At 35.9% G+C, this 23,021-nt stretch overlaps 1 protein-coding gene across 1 annotated transcript; it reads left to right on the top strand.

Moving 5' to 3' along the window:
• Window positions 1–690: 690 nt before the first annotated feature.
• On the top strand, window positions 691–22,089 carry LOC129255766 (DALR anticodon-binding domain-containing protein 3-like). Its single transcript, XM_064096671.1, has 10 exons — window positions 691–907; window positions 3,824–4,137; window positions 5,365–5,732; window positions 6,311–6,384; window positions 14,013–14,286; window positions 15,831–15,913; window positions 17,009–17,138; window positions 17,705–17,877; window positions 18,714–18,782; window positions 20,488–22,089. Exons 1-10 carry the CDS (start codon window positions 698–700, stop codon window positions 20,605–20,607), a joined length of 1,815 nt encoding a protein of 604 aa, XP_063952741.1. The 5' UTR covers window positions 691–697; the 3' UTR covers window positions 20,608–22,089.
• Window positions 22,090–23,021: the final 932 nt, after the last annotated feature.

Raw genomic sequence — 23,021 nt, 5'->3', positions numbered from 1 at the left:
ATACTAGAGCATCGTAATAATGATATTATACATATATTCGGCGGATATGGTGTCTAAAATATAAATATTACCAAATATTTTTGCCTTGTAGTGTAATTTGATGTGAAATGATATTTCTATCGCTTTATCACTTATTTTGCTTCATTCGCAACCCCTCACAACGCTGGTTTTATTACAGTGAGATTGAGGATATTTTGCAAATAAAAAAAATTCAGCAAGCAATTAAGGGACGTTCACTAGTATTTCATTGAAATAGTAATTTTTAATAATGGCACTGGTGTGTTTTGATGGTGAATTATCTTTTAACCGTACGTAGAATAGATCGATCTTCCACAGCCCTGTACATATAGACCTACTCCCGCACAATTCTACAAGTACGATGATAGACCAACCTGGTGAACTGTACTTTCACGGATGATGATGATGATGATGTTGATGATCTGACTGTAACGGTATACCGACTGTAATTTGTAACTGGCATGCCGATTTAATTGATAAGCACTTCATACAACAATGTCACTTGATAACCCACTCTTTCCGCTAAAATTGGACAATTGCACATTGCATTATTTTTGTTATAATTAGTATCTACATCTCTAAAGATCATTCAACCAATTGATAAACTCGTCTGATATCTAGTGATATTTTAAATCTATGTTATTTAATTTGTAAATCAATTGGCGTATCATATATAAATATGGCGAGCTCCGACAGCTACAGTCTGCAAGCGACAATGCTCCGAAAATTTTTACAAGAAATAACGGCCATAGTTGCTACGAATTGTGACAAAAAAGTTTCTGTTTGTAGAAAAAAGGGATCTGCATTGGTTCGTCAGAGTACAAGACCAATATACGGAGATATCTGCATTCCTGGAGGAGTCGTAAAAATCCACCTTCCAACTACACAGGTAATCGTGCATGTGGGACTTATCTAAAAGTAAACATGGTTACTGGCACGCCGAATGAATGGGGTGATATGTGGCGCATTGCCATTGCATTGGAGACCTTTCGTTTTCTGTGACGAGCCATGTGGACGTACGAGATAAAGGAATTTTGGGAGCGCTGCGCATGCGCGAAGTAATCTGTGACGAGCCTTCTCGTTCACTGACCAAATCTGATCTGAGTGAGTGAGTGTGAGTGTGACTCGTATTTGAGGGTTTTGACGTTCGGTGTCATACTACTACTACGGGTACTAGTGCTCGAACGAGCACTAGTTCGTACATTCATTGGTACATGATGACGTCATCCAAGCTTAGCAAAAATGAATGAAGCCGCATCAACATTCGAGTTTCGTTGATTCAGCAAGGCTGGTAAACTGCAAATTACTGAGTGCTTGTTACCAGCTTTTCCATTACATTTAGTGTGTCCTGTTTACAGACACGACATATCCGATAGGTAATTGATGTTCTATTTCCAAACAACTGTTTTTTCGGCTTTTTGCGCAAGAGTGCAAATGTTGCACCCACAGTCGCCCCACTGGTTCGTAGCGTGATGTTACGCCTGATTCTCCGGCCGAGCATCGGCCCACGGCCCGCTCGCTATCACGCTGGTATATGCTGTGGCCTGGTACGGGTACGTCGACTTAAATCGAAACTGTTTTCATCAATGTACGAACGTGATACTGAACGAGAGGTGTCACCACTTCCGGTGAACTAGGACTACGTTGCAGTCGCAGACAATCGAAAGTTCCTAGGCTTAGTAACGATGCGATGACGAGCCTAGTCGTCGCATCCTTTTCAAAAGTTTTATTTATCCCCTATAGTAAACTCAGTAAAGTACCCAATTTTCGGACGCTGAAGCATAATTGGACCAAAATAATGGGCTTCCAACTCCAAGTAATAGAATTAATTGCGTGGTAAATAAAATTAAAGAATAAAGCACTAATTCAATGAACAAGGCTATGAGTATGATATAACCTTGTTCTCAGTTACATCTCCATGTGTGGCAAAATAAAGGTGGCAATTTTGGCTTTTTCTATGGGACAAATGCCTTGATTTTCTTACACTGTCAGTTTCCAATACAGCTATTCATCATATAGCTTGGCTCTTAAGTAAATTTGATTCTTTAAATTAATTTTTTCTTAATTTAAAATAGAGATTGAAAAATTAAAATTTTCTTGCCATATTACTTTCCGCCAATAGAGGGCGTACACAAAAATATGCCCAAAATTCAAGTTTTTGAGCGCTCTAGTGAATACACATATTATTCCCAAGTTACTAATGAAAAATAAATCGTAACTGTATTGAAATGAGTAATTTTGGTCACAAAAGTGATAGTTTAATGATTTTTTAAAGTGTGTGCTCTGTACAGCATTGGCATACCATAGTCCTACCTGTAGATTCCCCACAGGCAGGATGGTTGCAGTGAGCTAGTGGTTAGAGGGTGCAATCGGTTTGTAGGGTCAAATTTTATTTATCTATGAACCTTGATGCGCCTAATGTGTATAAAGGGATAAAAATTATTTCACTATAAATGGTTAAAATGAGACGTTTCTTACCAGACCGATCTTCTATAGATCCCTTGATCCGTTTGTCAACAAAGCAAATACAATACATCCTGACCCTTGAACCGCTTCATTATGACGTACATCCGATTAGCGATGCCGTTTTGAAGAACAATTTATAGATATAAATTATTATTTCACAAATACTAAAATTTAATACGTGATTATAAATAATTATTATAATACTACTAATTATAATCACATATTGATTTTAGTATTTTTAACATATTAGCAGTAATGTTAGATCTAACCTATGGCAACCAGATTTTTAAATCTTTTTTGTACATAAATATCACATTTTTGTTGTAAAGATGACATCTAACTTGACAAGAAAATATATGAAATTAAGAAATTTTGAACCTTACACCGCAGTTAGAACTGATTCCTTTCAAATCATGAAGATAACATATTGACTTTGCTGATAAACAGCTGGTGCAGGCATTGAACAATTTGGTAAGAGTTTCTTTGGGCACCCCCCATATGGTCGAAAGGGTTAGGGGAGCCAAATATCGTAATTTAATTGGTGATACTTTTGAAAAGTGACAGTCACTTTCAGTACACACACACACACCCTCTCACACTCCATTACACATAAAAGAAGACTAAATGGGGAATATAAGATTAGTTAACAATATAACAAGTAGTTTTAATGCTAGATGTTGTTTATGAGAGTCTTTACAGTAGTGGGGAAACCCCTTAAAGTTGGTTAAAAAAATAAAAAAATCACTCTTGAGAAACTGTAGCCCTGCAAAGTGGAAAAAGAGCCATGGAAAATCAAAAAGAAGCCCCGAAAATTTTTAGTGAGTGGAAAAAAGAACCCTTTTTCGAGTTTTGAATGCCCTAAAATTTCTGGAGTTGAGTATCTGGTGCTCCATACAATAGACTTGCAATAATCTAAGTAGCACATGAGAAATGCATGCACTAACCTTTCAGAGGTATCTCTATCTACCATCAAATTTCCCAAATCTTTGTTCAGTGCATATGATGCAGATCGACATTTAGAATTGATGTGGGTGTCATGATTAACATGATAATTATGCATTATGGTTGTTGTGTCACAATGCATTGTGGGTCTGGATTCTCATATGGCAGTAGCTGCTATTATTGGAATACTGTGAACCCCCCAAGGGTTTCTCAACAATGCATTTTCTCACAATGCATTGTGGGTCTGGATTCTCATATGGCAGTAGCTGCTATTATTGGAATACTGTGAACCCCCCCAATTTTGATCTATGTTTTGAACAATTTTACACCACTTTTAGAATTTGACTATGCAATATTATATTTTTTTCTCTTTTTTTTTGCATGGTGATTTGTCTAGCATGTAGATGAGGTGATTAAGGCAATCATAGCTGCTGGTGAGAGCTTAGACTTTCCAGTCCTTGCTTGTTCACCAGCGGAAAATAATTTCATCAGTATCAAACTCCAGAGGGCACCTGTCTTCAGCTGCATCATTAGACGCATTATGATAGAAAGGAATGAATATGGTCATCATCATACTGGAAGAGATCGTACTGTGCTTCTTAGCATTCCAGAGCCACCAATGAGGGAGGAGGAGAGTGATGGGTTTGGCCTGTCGTCACTGAGACAACATCTTTTAGCTCAACATGTGTCTGCTCTTCTTAAAGCTCATGGGTAAGTTCATAAATTCATACTTGCCTTACAAATCCTTGGTCAGAGATATATTGAATGAGGTGAGACTTGAGAATCTAAGTTTATCTTCTTATTGTTAGTTTCCAGAGGACAGTGAGAATCAGCAATGAAATTCAGATGACTGTAAGGTTACTTTATTATGTATTAACAAGCTGATATTTTTTCAAAAGTTACTAGAAGTAAATGTAATTTGCATTTTTTTTGGACAAGATTTCCATATGTACACAATCCCATTTAAAATAGAAATATAAAAAAACTATACAGTATATTTGATGGATATGGCAGAATAATAATCATAAAATGAGTAAGGACAGAATCCAACAAAATGACCATATTTTATGAATGAAATAATGTAATAAATTTGTTTTAGTAGGAAATAATTACTGAATGAGAAAAACAATATGAACAAGGCATTCTTTCAGGTAGAAAGGCCTTTTTCCAAGCCTCTCCCCCCCCAAAAAAAATGTCTAGTGTGCTCTGGTTTCCATCTAGTTTTCACATTTCACAGTGTTTGGTTCTTGTGAAGTGTGTCAGATCTTGATTTAACATGGAAAAGTATGATAAGTAGCTAAATGTTGATTACATACCAGTACCGTAATTTTCAGCAAAATTAAAGCTTCCAAAACCCTTCATGTAAATCTCCAACAATCTGCAGTAAATGCTGCATTCATGTCAAGTATTTGAGTTGTGGGCATTGTAAATTCTAGGGGAGACAAAAAGAAAATGAAAAAGATGTTTTAAGTGTTATAAAACCCTTTTTAGCCTTCAGCAATATTCGAGGGGGTATGTTTATACTGCAGTCTTCTTGCATTTAGTTTGATATTCAGAGATGGTGGAACTTTATTTCTGAAGTTAGGCTGTCCAAGAATATTGTAGCTAAGCAAGCAAATCATTAATTTTGGTGCTAACTGCTTTTTTTGATTTGGGTATACGAAAAGGCATCAGTTAGGACAATCCCATTTTCCAAGAAAAATAGAGAGCAATCATTGGGTACCTTAATACGCATGTGTCTTACAAATTTGAAAAAATCTTATGTTTTCAGGGATATGCATACATGTTTTTCAATTAAGAATACGTGTATAATGTATTTTTAGAATCATCGCTTGGCAAGCTTTATTTAGTTAAAAATTGTCAATTCACATTTTACTCTTAGTTTATTTGAGTGGTTTTGATGGTATTTTTTTAGAATTCATGCCTTTCATTTCACAGCTATAATGTTCTTCGAGGTAACGATGTGAATGGAGAGATGTCGTCTTCTATAATTGGTAAAATTGTTGGGGATCCCCTTTCAGAAGATTCTCTTGACTCCTGCTCAAAGACCAAGGAAAGCTCTCTCCCACCAGGGCTACTCGAAGAACTCTCAAACTCCAAGTATGTATCATCTGTAGCCTGTCAGACTGAAAAGGAAATAGATCAATGGTCACATGATCATCATAGGTCACCTGATCAGAGCCATTTACATTCATCAGAGGAAGTGTTACCTAAACAATGTACTCTTGATCTGGCTACTCTCTTGGAAGATCAGAGATTAAGAATAGGAAAAGGAGGATACAGCAAAAACATGACTCAAGTACCTTGTAAGAATCAATGTTTAATTATTCATTATGATCTTAGACTTAGATAATTTAGATTGTTATACTTCTATAAATTTGTTGATTTTCTTGTTTCTTATTAATGGATCAAAGCAGGGATGCTGCAGGGGGCCAGTTGTGCGACCACCGCCTTCCATTGTGATTTTTCAAATAGCAAGAAAAAGAAAAAGAGGGAGAAAAGGGGAGAAAGAATAGAGTATATAAAAATGGGCAGGTTTGAGTTTTACTTCATTACTTATGTCATTCAATCAATGAAAAATACCATTATTCCATGGCATCATGTCATAGCTCTAGATGAAGGGAAAAATCATCCCCCTCCTTCCTGAATCATTGTCTGCATTATTAATTTGCTGCCGTTGGTAAGCTAGTTAATATCAGTATACAATTTTGCTTCAAGGTACATCACCTATGTTTGAAATCTATATTCTACCATCAGAATGTGATGTTATTTTGTTAGTATAGCTTTTATTAGAAATGCATACTCTCCTACTACTTCTTGGAGTACCCCCATCCCAAAATACTACTTCACTAAAGAGATATTATTCACTTTCTTTATTTTCCAGTAACAGACAAGAAAGGAGATGCAAGTCCAGTCCTCAAGCAATGTATGAGATTAAAGATTGCAGCAAAAAATATGGTAATTATGATTTCATGAATCATTCATTTAACGTTGTGCGCTTAAGTATGGATAATAAATACGAGCTGGTCTACACTTTAATCATGTTGATTTAGTTGAGAGAGAGCAGTCCTTATCAGTCAGGAGTAAAAAAGTATAAAATGCCTCTATACCACATTTTTGTGCGTATATGTTATTCTGAGTGTGCACAAATGTGCCATTTGAATATTTACCCTCTGTAATTCTGTTTAGTATTCTATGATTTGAATGAATTCATGCTAATAATGGTGCAGTTTAATACACATCCTGAATGAAGTTGAATGACCAAAATAAAAAACATAAGAATTTACTCTCTTTGTTTGTAGAAATCATGGATGCAAAGATATTATTCAATGCATTTAAATGCCACCAGTGTAAGGACTTAGCATATGACCACTCATAATTCATGATAGAATAAAAAGAATTGCTAATGTTCATAACTTGATTGAAAATTCATTAATGTTGATTCCTATTTCTTAACAGAAATTGTGTAAGGTTTTTGCCCCCATTAAAGCAACTATCTACATTTGTAAAAAGGCACAACTAGATTGACTTAGCTAATAAAGTTATAAAGCAAGTTACAATCATCATTATCCTGTCATTTTGTACAATTAAATTTTATTAATTGGTATTTTATTATTGATAGATTTTTCTCTTTATGATCTGTACCAACGTGGATAACTGAATTAAAGAGCACTGTTTATATCATGGCTTGTGTTTTCACTGCTGATCAAAGTGTGTTTCTAGAAATAGATTGATGAGCCAGGAAATCAAATGATATAAACTTTGATATCTCTATTGGCTGTGTCATAAAGCTGTGTGTAAAGTTAGGCATACCATTACAAATATCTTGGATATGAAGTACTAAGTGAGATACTGTGTATCTAGAATTTTGCTAATATTTATCAAAATAAAAAAATGTGATTTCATTTGTAAACTACTTGATATCAGTAGATGAAATATGGACTTGTCTGCATTAAATTTGTTAACATAAAGAAGTTACACAAAAATCTCTATATTTCAACTGAATGAAAAATCATATTGCAATGTGAATAAAAATGATATGAGAACCACAATGTTTTTCTGTATAGGTTTTAAAGTTATGTGTGTGTGAAAAACAGCTCTATGAAATGTACTGGGTCTTGTTTTGCATTAAAGTTATTATTGCAATAGTTTTGTCATTACGTGGATGCTTCTACAGAATCCTTGATCTGATTGGCTGTTAAGCTTTGTTGCCATGGCAGTTACCATGTGATAGACAAGTAATCAATTTAATTACTTAAAGTATACACACAAAGAAAATTCACGAAAGTGATGATTATAGACAAATTATATATGAATGGAAAGGTCTTGTCTTTTTATACACAAATATGTCACTAAAAAGTCTTATCGATGTCGTGGAAATGCAAGAAATGAAATTATTAGAGACCATTCTAAGCCCCCCAGCCGCCCCCCAGACCGACAGTTCACGCAGTGAAAACAGTCGAGAATAATGACGTCACACAATAATCGAGCTCATCATCCCTCTGTGCATAATACACTGAATCACCTTACTGACCTCTTCAATATCTTCCGAATTTACCGTTTTCTTCATGTAATGTGACATCCGAATTCTGTTTTCGACAACTTCAGACTATAAGGGAACCAGAACTGTGTTATTTTGCCCGTTTTTTATTGAATTGTGAACTGGAAAGATCGATTCTGTCCACTCGACAGTCTTCGTTGTGTTGCTCTACTAACTATTGAAAAACTCCAAGCTGCACGGTCCCATTCACTTGCTCCCGATGCATGTTGCAGGCTACGCTGTTTGATCCAGTCAAAAGTCAAGGTAAGCATGTTTGGAAACTGTACTTGTTCTGACGATGCATTCAGGTCAGATGACAGATACAGATCTGATATAAGTTTAGAATCATGCATTTTGGCATAACTACTATTAAAATTAAAAAGTTTTTATTTTAGAAATAATGTTTTTGTATGATGGGGGGACCTAAAGCTACGCACTTTGTTTTCAAACAATAAAAACTATCCTAATTTTAATATTTCAACAAATATCTCTCACTAATCTGTGGCAAACTTTCTAAAGATCATTAACCAAGAAGAAAATATCGCAAAACTCACTAATACGAAAATCCCGCCATGTTTTCCGAACACCTCTTGATTTCGCCACCCGATGTAGAAGGGGTCCTAAAGCTACGCACTCGATTTATCATGCAAAAAAATAGTATTTCCTGTGCCTCAATTTCTAAAATATATTCATATTATTATAGGAAAAAATGAAATTTTAGCGAATATAACTCCAAAATTCCAAACAGTTGTTGGTTTCTCTGCATTTAGAGATTTACTGCAGCCTCTGTAGAAAAAATTGAATAGGAATCGTTCGTCACTCTGCAGTCACAGTTCCACACACAGAGTGCGCATTTGCCATAAAAAATGTATGCGCGATGAGTGGTGCGTAGCTTTAGGACCCGCGCAGCTTTAGGACCCCCTGCCATACAATTCCACCCAAGGCAAGGGTTCATTACATGCCGCCACGCACAGAAAAATCAAGCCATAGAAGTCGTGTGTTGTGGACCCAAGAAGTGAGATCCCAGACGCCTCCAGGCTAAGCACGCGCGACCCACTAGTTAGAAATCCACTGCCAAACGCGGTTCGTGGTGCGGGGTTAGTATACTTAATACGTGTGAGTGGCACAATTCCAGCAGATTTTTTCTTCAGATTTCTAAAACTGGTCAGGACTCAGGCAGGCAATTAAATTATTTAGGAGCACTGAGTGGTATGGACCATGGCTGAAAATCTGCTGTTTCAGAGGAATGTTTAAGTTTTTATTATACACAGAATTATATCACCATGATGCCGATGTCATGAAGCCAGACAAATTTTCAGCAGTGATTACCCTGATTCCTGGCCAAAATCACTCACACGTATTGCGAGGTTAGTATTAGTATACTACTAGTACGTATTGCGAGGTTAGTATTAGTATACTAACCACGAACCGCGTTTGGCAGTGGATTTCTAACTAGTGGGTCGCGCGTGCTGGGATCTCACTTCTTGGGTCCATGACTTCTATTGCTTGAATTTTCTGTGCGCGGCGGCATGTAATGAACCCTTGGGTGGGCCAAAATTAGAGTCTGGTGTTTCTTTCTGATTAGAGTGTTGCTGCATATATGTATGCGTAATGCCTTCAACAATGAAGATAAATGCAATCTTTGTAATGACACAGAGACTCAGAGAGCACCGTACCTCAAGTGATGTTCGTGTAGTCTCCACTTCACTACTGGAGTACTGCTACAGCCTACACTACGCTACACACTTACCCGGGTAGGTGTGGCGTACATGTACGGTAGTGTAGCGGTAGTGAAGTGGAGTGGGGCCTACACAAACATCACTTGAGGTAGAGCACCAGTGTTCTGAGTGGAACTTTTCAGGTGTCTAAACCTACTATCATTTGTTGTTGACCGGGAATTACATGCCACCGCACGTCATCAATCATCACGATAATTAAATTCATACTTTGATTTGATTATTTAAACTATTTCTTTTTTTCTCTCTTCTACACACAGATCTGCACAATTGCTAACTCTGGTGACTTCTGGTCTCTGCTTGCTACCTCAATCTGGGAGATTCCATCATGTCCTTTTACTATGATTTGGATATAGCCATTTTTTTCTTCACTCTTTCCAGGACCTACGGTTTGCAAGTTGTGGAATGATAATGATACAAAAGAAAAAATTTCTTTATCAATCTTGGAAACAATTTTGAGCACAGTTTTGGAGAGAACTAAGAAATTTTACTCGGACAGGAATACAGCTTGTCAAAAATAATAACACACAATTTAAAACGAAAGAACAATTTTAATGTTACTAGGGCATTTTGCGAGAAATGTTATACTCAATCACACGTCCCAAATCAAGGGAAAGTCCTTTGATTAAACATGTAGTTGAATTGCGATTGCAACTCGACCTTATTACGCTTGAATTTGAATTTAAGACTTACGCTTGATTTGCAATTGAACATAAGTTTCTTGCAGTGCCCCATAATTATGTTTTGTTATCAGATATTTAACGTGCTGATTTTTCTCGAAAGGTATAATATATTTGTCCTTTTAAACGGTATTTGAATATGGGTACGCCTTTTATTTGTTTTCCACAATATTTATTGCATGTATGAACAGAAGTGAAATATTTATTGTGAAGCACTGTGAATGTTGTGTGATGGTTCATCATCAGACTGAAAGCCTGGTGGATGTGAGGAAGTGGCCTGGATGAAAGAAAAGTGAACATGTGTCCAATTACTGATTTGCATATTCTAAGACAATTTTGTTTCTGGATAAATTTTGCTATGCATTCCCTACATTAAGAGTAAAGGAGAAGTCCACGCAATCAAAAATTCATTTGAATTTAAAGAAAAATAACAAGATATTGCAGGAAATTTCATAAAAACTTTGATTCAAATTTATATAATTACTATTTTAACAGTTCCGTAAATATAACCTATTGTGATCAGATGAAGAGTTTCCTATCGTCAAATCTGCAAAGAATAAAAAACAAAATGCCACAAAAAATAGAAACGAATGTGATGTGAGTGACAACTCTAATTTGCATATCATTGTTTTGTGTATATGACTGTTTTGAGTAAAAACAACAAGGGAAATCACTCTATTCAAATAATTTTTAGTTGATGTGGACTTGACTTTTAACTCTACCCCTCCCATCCCAAATAAGAGTAGAAATAATCTAATCAAGAACTTGAAAATCAAAAGCAGCAATTAAGAAGCAAGATTTGATAAATACAGGTCTGAATAGAATTTCACAAGAAAATAAAAAGAGAAAAAAAAGATGGGTAGGGACGGGGAAGGAATAAAAAAAAAATACCCAGAAAAAAAAAATCCGAGTTTCGAACCAGGGTCCTTGCACATGACAAAACAATGGCCAACGCATTTGGCCACAGACCATCGCCCTAACAGGAAGGCATTTTTAAGATATATGAAAGAAAGTCCGCTCGCCGCTGTTTCCTAATAATGCTTCGGCAATTCAACTGCAATTTCAGTCATTTCGCGATGGATATTGCCGTGTTTTTTTTGTGATTCCTGACTTTGCTACTTAATGAAATTTCATAATTTTTGTTCAGTCATAAAGAAGAATGTCTATGCTTTATATTGACTATAACATTAATGTGACGCAAGTGTGATTTCTACGTGAAAATATGCTTTGTTTATTCACCTATATTTCTTGAAAAAAAAAAAAAAATTCTAAGCTAAATATCGGTCACCAAAATACGTTAAATGTGCACTTTTTTTCACTGTTCAGTAAATTCAAACTTTTATCTATATAACAAGACCAATCTTAAGAGGAATAAACAATTCTAAGAGCAAAAAACGCTGATTGGAAAGATCGTCTCCAATGGGCTGCTGTCAGCTCAGCTGCTCACTGCTCATTGTGTGACGTCACTCAGCTGGAGCTCGCAAGAGGACCGGTGGAAGGCAGAAATATGGCATGAAAATAAATCATTTTTGAGAGCTGATTTCTGCAATCTCTGATCACTATTTTGAAAAGTGAAGTTATATATCTGATTAGTAATACTTCCCCTTTACAATGATGACCACATAAAGTCATTATAAAATACTTTTGATTCTTTGGATGTATACTTTAAGGAAATGAAAAGGAAATGAAAATCCATATTTTTTTGTTCGAAATAGACATGAAATGAAATACTCCAAAAATTTGCTTTGCCCAATTGATCGTGGGCCCGGCAGCCGCTGTGCAGCGCCATATCAACGAGGCTCTATCCCTTTAATCGTTGAACGCCAAACAGGGTAGCAATAACTCCCATCTTTTAACGTCTTTTGGTCTAATGCGGCCGGGGTTTGAACCCCCGACCTCCCGGTTGTGAGACGGACGCTCTACCAACTGAGCCAACACACCGGTTAAATGCAGTGGGCTGTGGGTTGCTTTTTTGAACTTACAATGGTGGCATGGTTCTTTATCTCATTAAAAAAAGTAATGATTGCAAAATAGCTTTAACTTATTCAATGCAAACCAACCTGCGCTAAGAGTTTGTTCTTATCAATTTATGGTATGTGTTTTGGCCAGATTGTTGAGCAGTTAAATATTGTTTGATAGCTCATGAAATCCAGTAAATTTGCAGGTTACAGATAAAGCCAATATAAAAGAGTAATAAAAATTGAAGAAAAAAATGTGAGGGAACTTAAAAAAATAAAATCATAGAAAGGCTAAGAATTCACTGGAATAGTAACAGAAATAGAGTCAAGATATGAGAAAAAACTAATCAATTTAAGTTTCTATATATGCAAGCTAAAAAGTATGGCAACAAAGTATTACAGAAAAATGTTGAACTTAGCATGTATTTGTGAGGTTTTCCATTATACATTGCACATTGTGGTCTAATTCACCAAGCTATAGATTACACGGTCCCTTTCCAGGGCATTAGTCTTCATTTTCCCTTGAACCAGCAAATTCCTTGTTTTATTTCTACATTTTATGGAAAAAACTGCTAAAATAATGCAATTATTAAACTTGTTCTTAACCCTAAAGAGACCGATTGTTTTCATATTAAAAAAAAACACTAACAGGATTCAGGATGCCGATTCAGTCTCCAAGATATTAACTGTTGAGTGTTGATTGCATGATGACAGGGAAATTGGTACAGATGCCATCTAAAATGTAATCTACAAAATATATAGTTAATGTTAATCCAAAATTATGAATTAAAAAAATGTGCTTAATTTTGCATGGAATTAAATATTCAGCTGTAAATCTTTGCATTAGCTCTAAAACTTCTAATTTTGTTCTAGTTACTCTATTTATGATTTTTGTTGAAATTTCTTATGTATTTTTTTGCATTTGTATTGAAAAAGAAGAGTAATTGTAGACATAAATCTTGACATTCGTCAAACCCCCGTTTGGAGAAAGACCGCAGTTCAGGTTGCAAACTGCGGTTTTATACCCCATTTTACGTTTGGAAATCCCAAAAATAATTTCCAAGCCCTGATCAACCCTGCTTGGCCAGGTAATCCCCGCTGTTTCAATTTCACCTCCACAGGCCAGTATATGAGCATTTAGCCAAGGACGAAATGATAAACAACAGAGCTATTACGTAAGACTTCTCTGCCTGTAGTAGGACCTTCGGAATGAAATTATTGTATTCGATATTTAATCACGTTTTCAAAGGCATATTGTATTCAGAAATCCAATGTTAGTCCATTTTCAATTTCGAACGAAGAAAATCGACCTCAAAATAAGGAAAGTAAGCGAATAAAAATGACGGCATGCTTTGCAGGGACCACGCTCAGCGCTGTGCATGCATCCCATCGTGTGTGGCCCCCTGCTGTGACTGTATATGCCGGGCTGTTGTGTTATCTTCGGACCGAGGTCAAGAAACAGGTGTTTTGATACTTAAATTGCTTGCTTGGGGGCAGTTAGGGTTTGTCGTACTTGGAGAAGAGAATTGAAACAGGGGTATAGTGTTCTCAAATTGAGGTTATCGTCATGAGCCCAAGCAAATTTTGTTGAAGATTTGAAGACTTCAAAACCTGTATTAGTGCATTTTGATTTATTCATTAATTAGTTAATATAATTGTTGGATCTATTTAGTGCCTGGGTGATGGTCTTTGCATCCTTCACATCGCCCCATCTGGCCAAGAGTTTCAGCAACAACAGGTGGACTTGACCATGAGGGCATTGTCTCAAGATAGCTGCTACACTGACCAATCTCATCTATGCAGTGCACCTGTTCAGGTGATTGGAGATGGCCAAACCTCTGCTACCAACAGGCAGGGGAAGGAGATGGGCGTGGAAGAGTTCTTTGACATCAGATATTCACAGATGAAGGAGGCATCGGTGATGAAGTATGGTGATCAAGTACAAGGTGAATGCAATCAACCCAGGAATAGACCATACTGAATAGTAGTATTAGATGTAGTAGTTATGTAATTGCATTATTATCATTATTATTATTAGTAGTAGTAGTAGTAGTAGTAGTAGTACTGTTATTAATATTACTTGTAGTAGGTGTTGTTGCTTAAGTGGAAATAATTGTAGGAGAAGTAGTCTTGGTAGTAACTAGGAGAAGTGTCAAATAACTTGGAAAGTCTAGTAATTGTCTGGTTGTAGTATTAGTAGTAGCAGTAGAAGTAAAAGTAGGAGTAGTTGTCGTTGCTGAAGTGGAAGTAGTCGTAACTAGTGGTAGTAACTAGGAGTAGTAAAAGTAGTCATTGTAGTAGTAGTAGTAGTAGTAGTAGTAGTAGTAGTAGTAGTAGTAGTAATAGTAGTCATTGTAGTAGTAGTAGTAGTAGTAGTAGTAGTAGTAGTAGTAGTAGTAGTAGTAGTAGTCATTGTAGTAGTAGTAGTAGTAGTAGTAGAAGTAGAAGTAGAAGTAGTAGTAGTCAGGGGCGTCGATCCATTTTTCAGATTGGGGGGGCAAAATCATGAACAACGTTCTGAAGGTGCTCGATCGTACAACCCTCCCCCCACACACACACACATAGGCATATATATATATATATATATGACTCATGAGATACAGACACGTATCTCACCAACAAATTAATGCGAGCGCGAAGCGCGAGCTGAAATTTTGTATGTACTGACCTTAAAACAGGAAAAGCGTACCTGTTAAGGACTGTTTGTAGTAACTCATGAGGAGGATACATATCTCACAAAACAGATATAATGCGAGTGCCGAGAGCGAGCTGAAATTTCTATATATTCTGACCTAGCTGAAAGCTTGATACTGTAAGCATTTTTGATACCAATGATTAAGATTGGTATCTAAATGAACAATAGATGCGAGCGCGAAGCTCGAGCTGAAAATTTTGATATTTCGATCTGAAAAAAATGAGTTTAATGGACGTTTTTTATTAAAAAAAACAAGATATATATCCAACAAAAGATTATTGCAAATCGAAGTGGGAGTTCTTTTGAGGTTTAGAACTGAAAACGGGACATTCTATTCACGTATTTAATCATGAAAAGTTTGGGTTTTTGCTACAGAAATGATGCGAGCGCAAAGCGCGAGCTGAAAATTTTTATATTCCAATCTCAAAAGCGGACATTTTGAGCACGATTTGAAATAAAGGACAATTTGTGTATCTCAATCTCGCTTGCTGAACATTACAATCTTATTTTATTTTTGCACATCCGGAATTATTGGGGGGGCAAAACAATATGTTTGCCCCCCAATATTTTCATTGGTGGGGCGATCGCCCCCCCTGCCCCCCCAGGATCGACGCCTCTGGTAGTAGTAGTAGTAGTAGTAGTAGAAGTAGAAGTAGTAGTAGTAGTAGTAGTAGTAGTAGTAGTAGTAGTAGTAGTAGTAGTAGTAGTAGTAGTAGTAGTAGAAGTAGTAGTAGGACTATTAGAATCTGACTGATTTATATCTGACTCTAAAAGTTTAACCCTTTATTTCATCAGGTGATTCTTGGAATGACATGATCCACAGTTTGACTGCTGCTGGAATAAAGTTTGATATCTTAGGAACACACCACAGGCATCCTGTAAGTAAAAAAAAAAAATTGGTAATTTTGGTAGAACATTGATTCCAAGTTATATTATGGAAAACTCGATTTTCAGGCCAAACTAAGAGAATGATGAAAAGTACACTGACAATCTTTATCAAAGGAGTAAAATAGGAGTGTTCATCGTTGTAAAATCTGCCAATCAAATCTGTTTGCAGTGTTAAAGGTATTGTTTAACTTTGTGAGCAGCCGATTTAAAAAATTCTCAAACCAAGATGAAACATGTGTACAAGTGCATGTATTAGAACTAATAAACCCTGAAAACAACCATTATTGAGAATGAAAAGCTAAAACTACAAGGCAAACCCCGATTTTGTAAATAGGCGTCTTATAGACGCCTAAATAGTACACATAAGTGTATGGGATGAAATTAAGATGGTGTTTTCGGTCACTTTATATTTCAATTTTTGAAGCACTAAATAATTATTTTCGAACGCAATTTTTTCTGGGCTTCATTTTTGTAACATATCACAGACACAGGTGACAAGTGTGACCTTCTAGCTCAGATTTTTAAAAAGTCAAACCAATGTTAACCAATCACTTTAAGCATGTGATTGTCAAGCTTTACCTGCATACCCTACAGTGCACGTATAATGGAAACTTACATCTTTCAAAGTGTTTCAAGATTTACAATGACGTTTTTGTGTTTTGTATAAGATGTCTCTGAAGATCATAGAATTAGATGGTTATAGAACTGACACAGTAGAACATGGAAATTTCCTTGTAGAGAACGGAAACTGGGGACTAGGTTAAAAGTTTGACAGCTATCTCACTAAGTTACGCCAAACTAATTTTTTTTCACAATGAAATGTTTCGTCAAATGATTTCAAAGTTAATGTGCACCTGCATTTTTTTTTCCAAACGGGCTTATCTTTTATCTCTTGCATACAGCTTATACCTTTACGTTTTACAAATATTTATATCTATTGCAATCCCTGTGTCGCATTGCAATTTGCTACATATTTCTTGGTTGGTTACATTGAACTCTATAGAATTTTGTTACAAAACACAATTCTAGGTGAAATTGCTATTAAATTTGACAAATAGAATTATTCTGTGTTATTTTTCTTGAAGGTGAAGCTAGATGTTGGTGAGAGAAATGAAAGCAGCCCATGGCCTGATAACAGGAATGGTGTCTTTGTAGTGTACAACTATGCTAGACTCTCAACTCTCTTTGCAAGGTTCCAAGAAGAGGTCCATAAAGGTAAGAATCTTGCTACCAACAGTATTTTGGTTTGAGTGGTCTTACACCATTTCTTCTTGTCTGTTTTTAATGAATACAATCAAGATCTGCCTAAGCTGACTCCCCCTTAGTTGAAGCTAGTTTGTAGACATGGTCATAAAAGATATATTTCCTCTTTTAAGCAGGGATACGTCGAGCCAAAGTAGGAATTTCTACTTTCTCAACATATATTTTGCAATTGAATCGAATTCAGGTATTTTTGTTCTACAAAAGGGCCCATTTTTAATGATTTTCCTACTCTTTTCTGTCAATTCTAAGTGTCATCTTTTTATAAGTCAAAATATCTCATAAGTTGTACATATTTCTTAGGCCTCAATAGATGTAAAGGGCTGCATTTTTTAGATGAAGATAATGAGGTTTTTGTAATATATTTTGTCTAAAACTCATATATAAATTAGCAGGTTCAGATTCAGAAAAAAATATTTATTTGCTCAGATGAAATATCACTAGAAAATTGTTTGAGCTGTGTGGATGCATTATTTGTTTGTTAAACCATTACAAGACTTCATGAATTTCTGTCTATTCAGGTACATATCCAGCATTACCACCTGTAGGAAGCATTGACTTCTCAACTCTGAAAGAAGAGGCAGAGTGGAAGCTGCTCTTTTCTCATATACTTACACTGCCTGACGTTATATTAGACTCTATAGGAGAAAGTATTACCACTCAAGAGTTGTCCTGCAAGTTTGAAATGCACAAGGTTGGTATGAAAAGCCAGTGATGGTTACAATCATGAATGGAATTCCAGTAGAATCCAAAAGAATTCTCATCATGTGATTGCATTCATGAATACAATGTTGTTTTGCTATGCTGGGCAGTCTTTAAAGAAGACCCTGTGGCTTATTTGATGTTCATTTTACACACCAAGAGATTGAATGAAGCCTAATCTCAAAACCTAGGCAATAGCCAGTTCTATCACAGAGCCTTTAGTAACCTCCATCGTTATGTAGGCTTCTCTTAGTAGCTTTTCTACATGGACATCTGTTAGGATGTCTTTTCAAATGCTATGCTTGGTACTAGCCTTAGTATTTATTATTTTTTTCATTTGTGTTTTGATGAATACTGAGTATTTTTGCCTCATCAACTTTCATACACGGATTGCAATTAACTTCTTGTTGAAATTGATAAAACAAACTGAAAAGTCTCAGAGTTTTAAATGATTCATATTCATTCATGAATGACTAATCACTATTTGCAATATGGTGAAAAACTAAGGGCTATATATTTTTGGTCTTTTTATATGATTTACAATTCATGATATATTATGATAGCCAGATTAGGAATTTTTATTACCAGCATATATATCCAATTCGTCTAATGCCAATTTGTCCAATTGCCAACTTGTCTCCTACCATCATATCAGTTCGTCTACTCAACACATGGTCTGCTTTCATTTAGTCTAATGCCATTCCGTCTAATAACCAGTTGGTCCAATAGCCATTTAGTCCATATACCATTTGGTCTAATTAAACTAAAGTGTTAATTGTACAAAAACTTCTTTACCATAAAATATACATGTTTTAATTCTGTACTCAGATTTGCCGCTATCTTGTGTCACTCAGTCAGGATTTGAGTACATATTACAGCAGATATAGAATCTTAGTGGTAAGTGATACTTCATATAGATCACTGTGACATTTACAATATTTAATGCATGTGCGTAAGGTCGTTCCATAGTTAAAATGAAATCCATGTCATTTTCACCAAATTTTGCACAGTTACGTTAGCACCTGAATATTACAAACCTGCAAGAAAAATCCATGGGTTCATGGGCTTTATTTTTTTTGCTATTGAGCTTTGAAGTGCATCTAATAGGAAGTTCTGGAGAATTGCACATTCCAAAGAATTTGGCAATTTTAGATCCCATAAGATTACTACGTTGAGGTTTAACCTCTATTTCTAAGTCAAAATCCATGTAAATTACATCAAATTTTACACCAACAATGCGCCAAAGGCTTTGTATCTTTGTGAGGAAAAATTCCAAACCACTCTACCATTTATTCAAACTTGGAGGTCATATTTGTCATACTGCACCTCAGAATAAACTATTCAAAAATTGTAGTAGTATTTAAAAAACATTGATCAATGGATTATTTTTAGCTAATTAGCTTTATAAAATAACACATAGGATCTGCAGCCGATCATGTTAAAAATCAGCTGATACCTGATTGTCACCTGGGTCCCATAACACAAAGGTTAGCGATTAACCGTACGCTTGATTTTCATGATTGATTGTACATTGTAGTCAATGGAATCAATCATAGAAAAATGTTCTAAGATCATTGCTAAGTTTTGTGTACGGGCCCCAGGTCATCCTTTGTGATGTCAGCACGCAGAGTGTAAAATATGCGCAGATCGTGATGCGCACAAACAAAACTGTGTGGAACGCCCTTAAATAAGTAATTTGTGCGCCTTGTATTTTTGCGCTATCATTCTCCCTAGTGCAAAAATTGGGCAGCCAAAAAGCATAACATTTTATATCAAATTGTGTATATTTCTTACTTTCCTGTCTTTCATGAACAATGGCTCCATTATTTCTGGTCAGTTTTTGATGAATTTTTGATATGTTGTAACTGAGAATATCCATGTAATTTCTGGTATGTGCCCTCTATTTTTTTATCAGGTGCCAGAACCGTGCTCCTATTTCACTTGGGAAATTTGATTTGAGATTCTCATTTTTTGTGTATGTGTAATCTCGATGGAAAATGTTTTTATCTGTGTTGGTATCACATTAATTTTCAATATTAAGGACCCCTGGTTCGATCCTGATCCTGGCAATTTTTTTTGTGTTTTTTTGTTGTTGTTGACCTTCATCCTAACCATCTTTTATGATGAGTACATGATATAATAATGCAAATGATGCAATATACTACTGTTTTTTTATTAATTTTCCCTAGTTTGTGTGTATTTTCAATGGAAAAAGGGAGCTTTTCACTAAACCTTTCCTGTCTTCCACGAGCATATGATATCTTTATTATTACGCGGTAGCTCAGTCGGTAGAGCGGGGGATTCGTATTCCGGTGACCCGGGTTCGATTCCCACTTGGTGCGCTAGTGCCCTTTGGTAAGGCATTAATCCTCAGTACCAGGTCCTTCGGAGAGGACCTTAAGCCGTCGGTCCTCTGGTTGCTTGCTTACAAGCATTCATGCTTTCTTAGCAATCAGGTAAAAAATCACCACCACCACCACCAGGATTACCATTACCATGATCATCACCATCATGATAATTTATTATCATTTTTTGTATGTTTGTCGTTCATATTACATCCATGCTTCTCTTTTCTCTCTCTCCCTCACCCTACTCTGTACAGGAACCCAGGCCTCATCTCTTACCCACCATGTTTGCCAGGATCTACTTGTTGAAAGCAGTCCATCAGGTTTTAGGCAACGGTCTAGCCCTCCTGAAGATTACCCCTCTCACCACCATGTGATCTGTCCAGAACCCAGAGATACTATACTAAAGACTGGTTAGATATTGCTTGTCAACCTAACATAGAAACATCTTGTTGGTCATAGGTGTACCCTAGGGCAACTTATCCAATGTCAAATCATCTCTTCCTCCAGTGTAGTTTTTTACCCCCAAACTCACTGTCTAAACTCAAATTGGTATGAAGTTATTTTCACAATGAGATGTTTTGCACAAATCAGTGATGATCTGAAGTGTTATAAGGGCCCATTCTGATGGTCTGGTGCAAAATGCTTTTCATCATGCAGATTGGCAAAGTCAACCCTAATTCATTGAGACCACACTTCTATGGCATACTTTTAGCCATATTATTCCTCAACTACAGATAATAATTTCGCCATGAGACTACAAGAATAGGAAAATAAAATTATAAAATAAACTTCAATCATTTTGGTACATTGTCTTTCACATTAATACATGTCTTGGTTGTGGAAGATGAAACTTAGCATTCCATCAGTTTTTTTGTACTTATCATTTGTTCCATCAAGGAGGTTTAAAATGAGATGGAGTATCAGCAAATGAAATCCCTTTGAACAAGGTTAAAAACCGCCAGCAGAAAGTATGCCAGGCATGCACTTTGCTCAACACCTCTTGCAATTGTGTAGACAAATGATTCCCGCATGACTCTCCAGCTATAGGTCATATATAAAGGGAAATATGCTATTGTTATGATAATTACATTTTCGCCGCATCTGCTCTGGTTATATGTGTAGTACATAATTCGGAGGCATGCGAAAATAAACTATGCAATATGTCCTGAAATATGACTCACATTTACTCGACTGGGCATGTGCGGACACTCATCTGGCATATACAATAATGAATAGCAATATTCCACCGGGATATATTGGAAAATTTCATTTGCCGCAAACGATCGGAAAAGTGTTAAAATCTGGTTTCAGTAAAGGTCTTACTTTTTCCACTAATTAAAGGTAAATTGATATAATCTGGGCAAATATCTCAGCGTAATAGTGCTTGGTTGTTGTTGTCTTGTAATGCGTTCAAATTTCAGTTTGTTTATTAATATAAAAGATGGAAAATTTATACAAATTTATATTCGTAAAATTTCACTCCTCGGATTTCTCACTGAAAACTGGCGGCTTCGAAGGCGGACATCAAAAAGGTCTTTACTGCCGTTCTTTCTTTTGTGCTTCTTTAGAAATGAACAGCTGCTTGAATAAATTTGTTGCCTGTTGGAACTCAGTCATAGAATCTTCTTGGTTCCATTTGGCACCCTTGAAAATGGCGCCCTTACGCCAGGGCTTATTAGACAAATTGAACAATATACCTGTCCTTTCATTCAACAATGATTTTAAAAAATTTTGTAATTCATATTTCAAATCCCTTTTAATCAGTGTTGAAAAGATACCGAAAACATGTTCATGTGATTCTTGTCACCATTTATTTTTGTAAACAAAAACAAATAAACATATAAAACTGAGAGAAATATTTTCTTGTTTTCCTTTGTTTGTATAGTATTACTGAGTGTATAGTTCTGTGTTCTAAACATACTTTACATTTTTATCCAAATTGTTTTTAGGTTGTATTTTTATGTTCAATGAGCTGGTTTTTCTGTATGTTGTGCTTGAATGTTTTCTTCCTGTAGTTATCTTCTAATGCTACAATTCTGCTCTGTTATCATGTCGAACTTCATCACTGTTCCAGAACAGTTTCTATAACATTATGATCCAACCGCAGAACTTGCATCCATGCTGCAGGGCAATTACCCATTTAGTTAAGATATGGATTATGATGTAATCTAGTCAATTTCAAAGGTATAGGACAAAAAATAATGACACTTTATGTTCATTTTCATCCGATTCATTTTAATTTCATGATAGATTCACTCATGCATCACTTCCATTCAGCAGCATTCAAACCCACACTAATTTTCTATGTTTACATTCATGATTCAACACGCATATTCTTGATAACATCATGTCCAAGAAAAAAGTGAACGCTTGTCAAGTTTGTAGCAAGAATGTCACCACGATTGGGTCAGATGGAAACCATGTCATTGAAATGAGACAAAACTAATGCATTTTTCATCTTTTTTTCAACTCCCCGACACCAAGTCAAGTTAGTGACAACATTCCTACAGGACAGTGACGAACTCTTTTCAAAATGGATTCCAATTGATGCTCATCAAGACAATGTCACATCAGCACAAATCATGAATTCCGTGTAAAATTTGGCAGTAGGAGATGCCCATGTTGGAATTCTATATTGCATAATGTGCCATCGCAGGCAATGTTTTCCAAACAAGTAGTCAAATAATCATTGAAGTTCAAAGGTGAGCATACCATTAGCATGTACACAATGAACAAGTATAGTGCATTTTTTACAGCTACATTCAACTGGTGTAAAACCCCATTATAA

Source organism: Lytechinus pictus, chromosome 3 (genome assembly GCF_037042905.1).
Source record: "Lytechinus pictus isolate F3 Inbred chromosome 3, Lp3.0, whole genome shotgun sequence".
Taxonomy (NCBI): domain Eukaryota; kingdom Metazoa; phylum Echinodermata; class Echinoidea; order Temnopleuroida; family Toxopneustidae; genus Lytechinus; species Lytechinus pictus.
The sequence above is the reverse complement of the archived record's forward strand: the minus strand, read 5'-3'. Positions and strand labels throughout refer to the sequence as shown.